This window comes from Chiloscyllium plagiosum, unplaced genomic scaffold (genome assembly GCF_037043375.1).
Source record: "Chiloscyllium plagiosum isolate Xiang-an unplaced genomic scaffold, Cpla_swu_hap1 HiC_scaffold_24, whole genome shotgun sequence".
NCBI classification, from domain to species: domain Eukaryota; kingdom Metazoa; phylum Chordata; class Chondrichthyes; order Orectolobiformes; family Hemiscylliidae; genus Chiloscyllium; species Chiloscyllium plagiosum.
The window spans coordinates 22,754,892-22,767,675 of NW_028270162.1; the positions used below are offsets into that span (position 1 = coordinate 22,754,892).

At 39.5% G+C, this 12,784-nt stretch overlaps 1 protein-coding gene across 2 annotated transcripts in view; it reads left to right on the plus strand.

Moving 5' to 3' along the window:
* The window catches only part of tfip11 (tuftelin interacting protein 11), a 34,629-nt gene extending 22,330 nt beyond the window's left edge, over positions 1-12,299 (plus strand). For both annotated transcript variants that reach the window (XM_043715606.2, XM_087999988.1), the window contains exons 9-13: positions 3,973-4,141; positions 6,251-6,494; positions 9,201-9,343; positions 9,641-9,806; positions 11,620-12,299. In XM_043715606.2, coding sequence (XP_043571541.1) covers positions 3,973-4,141; positions 6,251-6,494; positions 9,201-9,343; positions 9,641-9,806; positions 11,620-11,975 — 1,078 coding nt within the window. In that variant the 3' untranslated portion in view covers positions 11,976-12,299. The remainder of the gene's footprint in view (positions 1-3,972; positions 4,142-6,250; positions 6,495-9,200; positions 9,344-9,640; positions 9,807-11,619) is intronic.
* Positions 12,300-12,784: the final 485 nt, after the last annotated feature.

The following is a 12,784-nucleotide window of genomic DNA, read 5'->3' on the forward strand; positions in this document are numbered from 1 at the left end:
ATTCTTTAATTTGGCAAAAAAACAAAGAACAGTAGATAATGGAGATTTGAAACAAAAGCAGAAATTGCTGGAGGAACTCATCAGGTTTGGCAGCATCTGTGGAGGGAAATCAGAGTTCATATTTTGGGTCCAGTGACACTGGTCAATTCTGAAGAATTGGACCCAGCATCCTGAATCTGCTTTCTGGAGGGAAGGCAGAATCTGGAGGGAAAGCAGATTCAGGATGCTGGGTCCAATTCTTCAGAATTGAGCAGTGTCACTGGACCCAAAATATGAACTCTGATTTCCCTCCACATATGCTCCCAGACCTGCTGAGTTTCTTCAGGAATTTACGTTTTTGATTATGATTTGGCACTTAGTTCAATGTTTTTCACTTGTGTTCACATCAAAAAGATAGTTTCCATCAGCATACTGAATTCAGAAAGCAGAAACTGCAGCATTATCTGTGATATAGTACTGCAGAACAAATACTTGTCTATTTTCCTGTCTGCTATGAAAAGCAATAAATAGCATAACATCAGATTGTTAGGTTCAGGATAAATTTAACAGATTCCTTTACATTATGTTGCACAGAATGAGAAAGTCATAAATACTTTTATCATCGTTTCAAATTACTTCAGAGCATGAACCAGTCTGAAGCTGTTGTATTCCTATTCAGTAGCTTTGATTGAGCCCTTTCTGGATGTTAAATGGAAGATAATTCGAGTGAACATTTCTTCAGCTCCTTGTAGCTCAGGCAGGACAAAGCATTGAACTAAATGACACTGTTAGATTTGAAAATTAACTTTGCCACCCTTCTTTAATATAAAAGGAGGCCCTAATTGGATATCAGTTGAGGAATTGAGTGTGAGCTGTAAGTCAGTTCTTCTGTAAAGCGATGGTTGTGTTCTTGTGTAACCCGCATTATAGAAAAATCAAGCTTTAGAAACAGCGCTTTAAGTGTTGGCGATGTAATTGTGTTATATCCAACACATTTTAAAAGTTCGCGTTTTAGAAACAACGTCCCCTTTTCATCAATCGTGTTACAGCACATTTGCATTGAAGAAATGTGCAATATAGCAAAACAACCTGTATATTCTGTTTTTAAAATTGTTTATTGCCTGTCAGTGCTCTCAATGCGTAAGATTGATCAAAGCTTCCTTGCTGATACGGCCGTTTAAAATCTAATGAAATAGCTTGCAAGACTGTAAACTTAAATATTAAGCAATTGAAGCCACACCTGTTGACTTCTGCTTGAAGGGTTAACTGCCAGATATGAATTATTACTTAGATGACCAACACTTTGATTAAAGTTTGGATCTCAGCATATACACAGGTAGGTATCCTTAATATTATAGAATGTCCTCGAAGAATCAAGGTTAAAGCCTGTTTAATCAGAACTAAGAAATGTTAGAGGTAGCATTACATTACAAGCTGTATTCTTTAGGTTAAATAAACTGGTAGGAAATATACACAGAACAATTTTCAGGGGAATTACTGAGAGTTGCAAACTCTATGGAGTAAATACAGTGAGGGACTTAATAATGTGAAGTGGGATAGTAATAGAATGAAGAGCAGAAAAGATAAGAGCTTCTAAAATTTGAACAGAATAATTTTCAACATTGTTATGTTTCCAGTCCAACAAGGAAAGAAGCCTTGCTGGTTCTGGTTCTGTGAAATGAAGCAAGACAAAGGATTGTAGTGGAGTATTTAGAGGACATGACCATAGTATCATAAGGTTCAGGTTCCCAATGGAAAAGGACAACAAACATTCCAGAGTAAAACTAATAAATGGGAGGATGGCCAGTTTCATTGTGGTGAGAGCAAATATGACCTACGTAAATTATAATCAAAGATTGGCAAGCAGAACTGTAATTGAACAGTGGGCAGCTTTTGAAGAGGAGATTGTTCAAATGCAATTGAGGTACTTTCTCAAGAAGAATAAAAGTACAAAAAACAAATCTAGAGCTCTCTGGTTGGTGAAAGAAATGAATGATAAGATGAAACAGAAAAGTGTCATTGTTGTGAGACCCATAATACAAGTCAGAACCAGGCTGGATAGAGAAAGATTTAGATTTTATTGTCATTCAAAGTTTGTGAGAAGATTTGTAGCTCGGGCGCTCATTGTTGTGGTTCTGTTCGCCGAGCTGGGAATTTGTGTTGCAGATGTTTCGTCCCCTGTCTAAGTGACATCCTCAGTGCTTGGGAGCCTCCTGTGAAGCGCTTCAGTGATCTTTCCTCCGGCATTTGTAGTGGTTTGAATCTGCCGCTTCCAGTTGTCACTTCCAGCTGTCCGTTGCAGTGGTCGGTATATTGGGTCCAGGTCGATGTGCTTATTGATTGAATCTGTGGATGAGTGCCATGCCTCTAGGAATTCCCTGGCTGTTCTCTGTTTGGCTTGTCCTATAATAGTAGTGTTGTCCCAGTCATGTTGCTTGTCATCTGCATGTGTGGCTACTAAGGATAGCTGGTCGTGTCGTTTCGTGGCTAGTTGGTGTTCATGGATGCGGATTGTTAGCTGTCTTCTGTTTGTCCTATGTAGTGTTTTGTGCAGTCCTTGCAACACAAATTTTATTGTCATGTGTATTCAAGTACAGGAGTGCAGTGAAAAGTCTCTAACGTCACCTCATGGCACTGTCTTAGGTACAAAGGTACCGAAGTATGAAAAGCTCAGATACCAAGTAGTAAAATAAACAAAATTTAAGTGTCACATTACAGATCTTCATAGAATAAATAGAAAAATAAAGAAATAAGGTAACAGTTAACATTAAAATTCTGAGTTAGTCTGAAAGTTAGGATCATAGAATCCCTACAGTATGGAAGTAAGCCATTTGGCCCATCGAGTCCACACCGACCCTCCGAAGAGCATCCCACCCATGCCCTGTAACTCTACATTTCCCATGGCTAGTCCACCTAGCCTGCACATCCCTGGACTTTATCAGTAATTTAGCATGGCCAATCCACCTAACTTGCACAATTTTTGGATTGTGGGAGGAAACCAGAGTACCTGGATGTCACACACGCAGACATGGGCTGAATGTGCAAACTCCACACAGACACAAGGCTGGAATTGAACTGAGGTCCCTGACGCTGTGAGGCAGCAGTGCTAATCACTGTGCCACTCCAAATTCTGAGAGAAAGCGTAAAAAGAAATAAGCAGAGCAAAGAGTCTTCTATCGGTATGTAAGTTATAAAAGGGCAGTAAAAGAAGGATGGATTACGGATCAAAAAAGCAGTTTTGGGTATGGAAGCAGAAATATGAAATATTATTATATGATTACTTTGCATCCTCTACCAAAGAAAAAGATCTGATGAAGATGTAGTGAAAGATGAGAATGTTGAGACCCTGGATAAGTTAAAAGTCAGTGAATGGTAGTTATTAGGAAGACTAGCCATATTTAGAAGTTAATAAGTCATCAGGACTGGTCTCTGTGAACTCAGTCTTTCATTGCATTGAGAGTTGTTTCAAAATTGTTCAACATAAAACCAGAATTATGTCTTTTGAATATTGTTGAAAAACGAGAAGCTTGAAGCTATCCTCAATACCCTTTACCTGGTTGTATAAATTATTGTTTTTGTTTGAAATTTAACATTCTTATATTTGCCTAGATAAGTGCAAGACCAAAAGCTTTGACAACATGCTCACTTTTCAGTAAAATTCAAATTATTTCTCTATTCTACACCTGATTAAAATAGCTTTCATCGCACAAATATTAAATATCTCCATATGTGGATCGATGGCTGGTTGTGCTTAATAACTCTTGTAAAGCACTCTGAAGTGCTTCATTACATGAAAGGTATGGTATATAAATATATATTGTTGTGTGTCAGAGAAAGAAGAATGTGAGCGGAATGGAGGTAAAATGGCAGTCATTGACAAAAGCTTCAATAAATTGTGTCTATTTTATACAATGGACAGTGCTTTGGAAATGTGATATTTGGCCTGAATAAGCATTTCCAATTTCCTACTATTCTTTCTCTGTGCATTCACAGGTTGATGTGGGAGGTATGGATGCCATGTGTCCGTAATGTTGTATCCCAGTGGCTGCCCCGGAATTGTGCTCCAATGGTGGATTTCTTGGAGAACTGGATGCCTGCAGTACCTCTCTGGATATTGGACAATATTCTTGAACAGCTGATTTTTCCCAAGTTGCAGCGTGAGGTAGGAACCTCTTGTTACTGTTAGCGATAAGTGAGAGAGTCATGCAGGCTGATATGTACTGCTGATTGCCAGAACCTAAAAGGTTGCATATAGCATCTTATTAACTTCACAAGGCACCTTTGAATAAGGACTTTTAACTTCCAAAGTGCTCATTGAGTTTAGCAAAGAAAAAATTGCAAGAAACAAAGAAGTTGACATCTTGAAAATGTCATATTACAGAGGAGGAAGTGCTAAATGTCTTGAAACACAAAAAAGTGGAGAAGTCCCCAGGACCTGATCAGGTGTACCGTAGAACTCTGTGGGAAGCTAGGGAAGTGATTGCTGGGCCCCTTGCTGAGATATTTGTATCATTGATAGTCACAGGTGAGGTGCCGGAAGACTGGACATTGGCTAACTATTTAAGAAGGGTGGTAAGGACAAGCCAGGGAACTATAGACCAGTGAACCTGATGGTGGTGGTGGGCAAATTGTTGGAGGGAATCCTGAGGGACAGTATGTACATGCATTAGGAAAGGCACAGACTGATTGGGGATAGTCAACATGGCTTTGTATGTGGGAAATCATATCTCACAAACTTGATTGAGTTTTTTGAAGAAGTAATAAAGAGGATTGATGAGGCAGAGCTGTGGACATGATCTTTATGGATGTTCGACAAGGTTCTCCATGGGAGACTGGTTAGCAAGGTTAGATCTCACGGAATACAGGGAGAACTGGCCATTTGGATACACAACTGGTAACTGCAGGGTTGTTTTTCAGACTGGAGGCCTGTGACCAGTGGAGTGCCACAAGGGTCGGTGCTAGGTCCACTATTTTTCGTCATTTAAGTAAATGATTTGGATGTGAGCATAACAGGTAACGTTAATAAGTTTGCAGATGACACCAAAATTGGAGGTGTAGTGGACAGCAAAGAAGGTTACCTCAGATTACAATAGGATCTTGATCAGATAGGTCAATGGGTTGAGAAGTGGCAGATGGAGTTTAATTTAGATAAATGTGAGGTGCTGCATTTTGGGAAAGCAAATCTTAGCAGGATTAATACACTTAATGGTAAGGGCCTGGGGAATGTTGCTGAACAGAGAAACTTTGGAGTGCAGGTTCATAGCTTCTCGAAAGTGGAGTCACAGGTGGATAGGATAGTGAAGAAGGCATTTGGTATGCTTTCCTTTATTTGTCAGAGTATTGAGTACAGGTGTTGGGAGGTCATGTTGCAGCTGTAAAGGTCATTGGTTAGGCCACTGTTGGAATATTGCGTGCAACTCCTTCCTGTCTGAAAATGTTGTGAAACTTGAAAGGGTTCAGCAAAGATTTACAAGGATGTTGCCAGAGTTGGAGGATTTGAGCTATAGGGAGAGGTTGAATAGGCTGAGGCTGTTTTTGCTGAAGTTTATAGAGGTTTATAAAATCATGAGGAGCATGGACAGGGTAGATAGACAAGGTCTTTTCCTGGGGTGAGGAAGTCCAGGTCTAGAGGGCATAGGTTTAGGATGAGAGGGGAAAGATGTAAAAGAAATCTAAGGGGCAACTTTTTCACAGAGGGTGGTACGTGTACGGAATGAGCTGCCAGAGGAAGTGGTGGAGGCTAGTACGTTTGCAACATTTAAAAGGCATCTGGATGGGTATATGAATAGGAAGGGTTTGGAGGGATATGGGCTGAGTTCTGGCAGGTGGGACTAGATCGTTTTGGGATATCTGGTCGGCATGGACGAGTTTGACTGAAGAGTCTATTTCCGCGCTGTACATCTCTATGACTCTTAAGAATGAAAAGAAAACGAATAGGAGTCCAGGTGGAATAGAAAGTAATAGTCGGGGTTGAAACATCCAAATTTGAAGCAATCAAAATTTAAATATGAATAATAGAAGGAAAACAGAACAGATGAGAACGAAGGAAAATCAGGGTAGAAAAAGTCAAGAAGGCTCTGTCTTGATCAGCAAGTTGTCAAAGAGATGGCCTTATTTCAACAACCAGCTTTGCCAAGAAATCAATAGAAAAATGGGTATTGTAAAACAATTAACCTCATCACCATTGGAAGAGCTTTCACACAATCATCATGAAAAAGAAAAGCTCAAGAATATATATGATTTCTTCATTAACACAAACTTATTTTTTCAGGTTGAGAACTGGAATCCACTGACGGACACAGTCCCAATCCATGCCTGGATTCACCCCTGGCTTCCATTGATGCAGATGCGCCTGGAGCCTCTGTATTCGCCAATCCGCAACAAGCTTTCCAATGCATTGCAGAAATGGCATCCCAGTGATTCGTCTGCAAAACTGATCCTATTGCCATGGAAAAATGTGTTCACACCAGGATCCTGGGACGCCTTCATGCAGAAAAATATTGTTCCAAAGTTAGGTGAGAAAGTACTTAAGCATAAATTATATTGCAACTGAAACAAGTATCTCACTTCTATCAAGTGCTTGGTAGTATAAAATTCCACAAGAGCCAATCAGCCTTCAGCCCCGAGTCAAGTTTACTGGTGTTCATATGGGATCCAATTTGAGTTATAGCAGGTTAATTAATTTAAAGGGAACATCACCATCAACTTATTTTCTTTTCTGTCCTGTCCCTTGAACTGCAACAATGTATTTACCGTTAAATGTAAATAAAACAATAAACTGCAGATGCTGGAGATCTGAAACAAATGCAGAAATTGCTGGAGAAACCCGACAGGTCTAGAGAAAAACAAAGGTAATGTTTCATGTCCAGTGACCCTTAATCATCAAATGTTGTTAGGGAGAGAACGGAGTGGGAATACAGGTTGATTTTGTTTGCCCCAACTTAGGGGTGTGGTGTGGCCAATAATCCCTTAATATCTTTTGTATACAAACATATCTCTTTAAATACCTTTTATTAATTTTCAATGATAGCATTTGTTTCAAATTGTCACAATACTTTTTTTTGTAAAGTAGTTATTCTTTGATTCACTATTGACTTCTTATTAACATTGTTGATCTTTTGTTTTGAATTCCCTTACCAGAGGAAAGAGTTGTTCCAATATATCAAATTAAATTTCTTCTTATTTCAAACATTTTGGTGAGAACAACCCTTAAGTTCCTTAATTCAAGGCAAACCAGTTTAGCCCAGTCTTTCATGATAGTTTAGCATTGATATTATTGTAGTTAGTAACCATTGGACATTCGCAAAGCCAACATACCCTTTCCAGGATGTGATAACTAAAATTCATGTTAAGTTTAAATGAGGACTGACCATAAAATATGGTTTTCTTTTTTTTTTGAACAATGCACGGCATATGTTTAGTCTTTCTTATCACTGGTGCAACCCAAACGGAGTTTGTGAGATTATGCCTCTTAGTAGTGTTGATGACCCCTACCATTGCTGTGATGATAATCAAGTATAGACTGATAGGGAAATAATTTACTGTGTTGAACTTGTCTTGCTTTTTGGGGCAGGACATACATGAATAGTTTTGGGGCAGGACATATATGAATAGGTAAATGCCAGTGTTGTACCTGTAATAGAATAGCTTGCACCGGTATGTGGATTGTACTAGAGTATAATTTGTCAATGTTATTGTTAGGGCCCATAGCCTTTTGCAAGATCTAGTACCTTCAGTCATTTCTTGATACCAAGTGGAGTGAATCAAGTTGGCTGAAAACTAACATCTATGAAGTTCAGGACTTCAGGTGGAGCTGTATCATCCACTCCTGGTCAATCTCCCACCTAACACCCAGCATAAGTTTGAGTTTCTTCAAATCTCTGCTGCCTGTATCCTAACTCACAGCAAGATCTGTTTCCATACCAGCCTGTGCATCCTGGTCTGCAATGCCTCATTTTAAAATTGTCATTGTTGTTTTCAAAGCCTTTCATATCCTGTCCATCCTTGTATCTTTAACTCCTGTAACCTGACAGCCCATCAAGATATCGGTGTTCCTCCAATTCTGGTCTCTTATGCATTTCCTTAACATTGGTGGGCATGTCTCCAGTTGCCTGGGTGGTGAGCTGTGGAATTCCTCCCTAAGTGTTTCTGCCTTTTTCTCTTTCTGTAAATTATTTGTTAAAATCATCATCTTCAACCAAGCCATCAAATATCCACGTATATGGTTCTCTATTTTTGATTGCTGCTACATTGAAGATCTTTCAATCTTTTAACTAAATCATAAGAGTTATATAAATGCAAGTTGTTACATATTCAATTTCCTTTTGCAAATTAGTTTTGGATCTACTTCTGGGCACTGCAGTTAAAATCATAACCACACACTTCATGAAACAAAAAGTCTCTTCATCTGCACTCTGGCTCTTTTGCCGATTAGCTTAAATCTGTGTAATCTGGTTACTGACTCGTCTGCCAGTGACAGCAATCTCTATTTCTGGTTTGTTCAAATTAATGTGAGGATCCCATGTTTCCTGTTGGGTCGAAGAAATTTTGCTTTAGGAAACTATCTGCATGTATCTCTATTAATTTGTCATCACTCATCAGCATTCCTTGCAACTAATTGATATTTTAGAAGTGCTTTAGTAAGACTCTACCTTGAATTAATTTAATATTTTTTTTAATTTCTAAACTTTTAAAAAAATGTTTCATTGCTGGGGTGTGAGTATTATTAGTGAGCTTAATGTTCATTGCTGGTGCCTAGTTGCCCTGATAATGCCAGGGTAGACTATCTTCTAGAATTTTGATTCCACTGAGTGGTTTGCTCAATGAATTCAGGGAGCATTTAGTAGTCAAGAGGTATAGTTAGTAAGTTTGCAGGTGACACCAAATGTAGGACTTGTCACATACAGATGAAAACAAATATGGTTGGCATATTTGATGGTTTCTGTGAACTAGTTGGGTTTTTGAACAGTCTGACTCCACCATGGTCACTTTTAGTAATACCAACTTTTTATGGCTGATCTGTTCTGTATGTGTGTTGTCGTTTCATCTAAATATACAATTTTGCAATTAGTCTTCAATAATCTCTGACAAAAATAAACTACATAAGAAAATATAAGATGATTATGAAGATAAGTGCCTGCAATTCAAAATTTGGCACTCAGCAGTTGTAGCTAATTCCTGATGGTGCTATGTTTTAATATGTTTGTTTCTGTCCATGACAGGGATGTGTTTGACGGAGTTTGTGATTAATCCTCACCAACAACACATGGACACGTTCCATTGGGTGATGGACTGGGAGGACATGATCTCAGCTTCCAGCCTCATAGGATTGCTTGAGAAAAACTTTTTCCCAAAGTGGTTACAGGTGAGTTTGCAAGCCTTAATGATTGAACATCAGTTAAATTTCTGCTTACCACTGGCTCAGTGATTACAAAATTTGGCAGCAAGGTAGTTGTGCTGCACGTTGTTTGCTGATGATTGAATGAAGGAGGAGGATTGATCTGTGAGAGTAGAAGCATGAAGCTGTTTATGCAATACAGGTACATTGTTATATAATCGTGTAGTTTTGTATTCAACTTTTCTTATAGTACCTAATGCAATTTATCAATTTTGTGATCTTTATTCTCCTTTGTGTTCCAAATTACCTTTCCTTCCTGTCTAGGTGCTGTGTTCTTGGCTGAGTAATAGTCCCAATTATGAAGAGGTCACTAAATGGTATTTGGGATGGAAGTCCATGTTTTCTGACCAGGTATTGGCCCACCCCACAATCAAGGAGAAGTTCAATGAAGCTCTGGACATTATGAACCGGGCTGTCACCTCCACAGTTGGTAAGTAATTCAGTTTTATTTCTCCTGAATACTCTTTAAAAGATGATGGTAGCAAGAGCATGTATTTGGGAAGGGAAAGGAAGAGAAATGAAAATGACTGATAAGAAAAAGGAAAAATATTACCAGTGTGTAGCAAAGAGTTCCGGAAAGGAAGAGCAAGGATTTGAAAGGGGTACTGTAGAATATTCAAAGTCACAGTGATGGAATGTCCAATGCACTTTGTGACAACCAGTTTGTCCTCAGAAGGTCCCATAAGCAAGAATAAGATATATGACCTGACAAATCTATGGTTAAACCTTTTAATTATTTTAAAATGCATCATTAACACTTTTGAAAGCATTGAACCAACTTAAAGGCTCAGATCAAATTTGAAATCTGGATTTTCTTCATGAGAAGATGGGATTTTCTGGAGGGATTTCTTACAGTAGCTGAAGAGCTCCCTATAATCATAAAACCACAGCCCTACTGCCACAGGTACAGTGCTATCATAAGGTTCAGAAACCACCACTACCTTACCTGCATTATCCCTCCCAGTGCTGTTGAAAACAATTTTCAACATGTTACTTACCCACTCCTCAATACAGCAATACGTTGTAGCAGCATCCTGTAACTGGCTTAAAGGTAGAAGACAGAGGGTGGTGGTGGAGGGTTGTTTTTCAGACTGGAGGCCTGTGACCATTGGAGTGCCACAAGGATCGGTGTTGGGTCCTCTACTTTTTGTCATTTGTATAAATGATTTGGATGTGAGCATAAGAGGTACAGTTAGTAAGTTTGCAGGTGACACCAAAATTGGAGGTGTAGTGGGCAGCGAAGAGGGTTACCTCAGATTACAACGGGATCTTGATAAGATGGGCCAATGGGCTGAGAAGTGGCAGATGGAGTTTAATTTAGATAAATGTGAGGTGCTGCACTTTGGGAAAGCAAACCTTAGCAGGACTTATACATTTAATGGTAAAGTCCTCAGGAGTGTTGCTGAACAAAAAGACTTGGAGTGCAGGTTCATTGCTCCAAAGCACTTCAGCCTCAAATCTGTTTTGACACATTGCCTTACTTAATTATTGAAACATAGTGTTTCATGAAGATTTATGACTACTGTACAATTGGACATATTACTGCCTTTCCCTGATTTAAAGGATAGCCTGGAGAGTTCAACAATCCTATTTTGTTTGTAAAGGTCTCGGCCTTGAAAAGTATGCTTGTGAAATTTGGTTAATTTCTGAGCTCAGTCAAGCTTGGCTTGGAAAGGGTGGACGCTAGGAAATTGTTTCCGTTAGGCGAGGAGACTAGGACCCGTGGACGCAGCCTTAGAATTAGAGGGGGTAAATTCAGAACAGAAATGTGGAGACATTTCTTCAGCCAGAGAGTGGTGGGCCTGTGGAATTCATTGCCACGGAGTGCAGTGGAGGCCGGGACGCTAAATGTCTTCAAGGCAGAGATTGATAAATTCTTGATGTCACAAGGAATTAAGGGCTATGGGGAGAATGCGAGTAAGTGGAGTTGAAATGCCCATCAGCCATGATTGAATGGCGGAGTGGACTCGATGGGCCGAATGGCCTTACTTCCACTCCTATGTCTTATGGTCTTAAGCGATATCAAATCTGTATTCTTGCACTGTTCATTTCAATGTAATTCCCAGTTACTTATTCCAAAGCTTTGTTAGCCCCCAAATGAAAGTTAAAACCTTCCTGTGACTTATCACTTTCAAATTGAATGGGCATGCCCTGATATGTAAACTCGTCATAATATACAACTGGCAATTTTGTTATTCCCTGGATCTAGAATTACAAGCTTTTCTTCTTCAATTTTTAAACAGGTGGTTACATGCAGCCAGGAGCTCGGGAGAACATTGCCTATCTTACCCACACAGAGCGCCGGAGAGACTTTCAGTACGAGGCAATGCAGGAGCGCCGTGAGGCGGAGAATCTGGCACACCGTGGCATTGGGGTCAGCTCTGCCTCCATACCAATGAACTTCAAAGACTTGATCCAGGCAAAGGCTGAAGAGCACAATATTGTCTTCATGCCTTTGATGGGGAAACGTCATGAGGGCAAACAGCTCTACACCTTTGGTCGGATAGTTATTTACATTGACAGAGGGGTTGTATTTGTGCAGGGGGAGAAAACCTGGGTGCCAACATCACTTCAGAGCCTCATTGACATGGCTAAATAATAGACAAACAGGAGCTGCAGCAATCTGTTGTACTGTTTCATTCCAGCGTCCAAAGTTATACAAGAGGACTCCTGCAGTTTATCTAAGCATAAGGTTGGTGATGACTGGGAAGAGACTTTTGCAGTGTGAAGAGATCTTCAACATTCTTGGTTTATCTGGTTCGTAGTGTTCAAATGAAATCTTTACTCAATGACTGATTCTAACATTTGATTCTTTGGGAGTTTCACCATGTTACCTGTGTATTTTTTTTAAACATGTAACACTTCCTGTTTATTCTATTGCATTTTATTTATTAGCAATAAACCTAGAATTCTGGTTTCATAAGTTTCAATGTTCATATTTTAATCAAAATATGATGATCAGATGTGAAACTGATACAGATCAATCAGCCAGAGCGTGTTATTGTTGGAAACAATAAAGTGAAGAATTCTATTGAAGTGGACCACAATACACTGATGACCATCCCCATCTAATTTCAGGAGTCATGCTCACTACAACAATGTTGCTATCTGTTATTTGAGGATAAACTTGTTCTGCTTTTCTGTATTTGCTCTCCTTATGGTACACACTAGAGGCTGGAATCAATTAGCTGAATTTTTTTAGATTAGATTCCCTACAGTGTGGAAACAGGCCCTTCAGCCCAACAAGTTCGTACCGACCCTCTGAAGAGTAATCCACTCAGACCCATTTCCCTCTGACTTATGCACCTAACGCTATGGGCAATTTAGCATGGCCAAATCACCTGACCTGCACATCTTTGGACTGTGGAAGGGAACCGGAGCACCTGGAGGAAGCCCACGCAGACACAG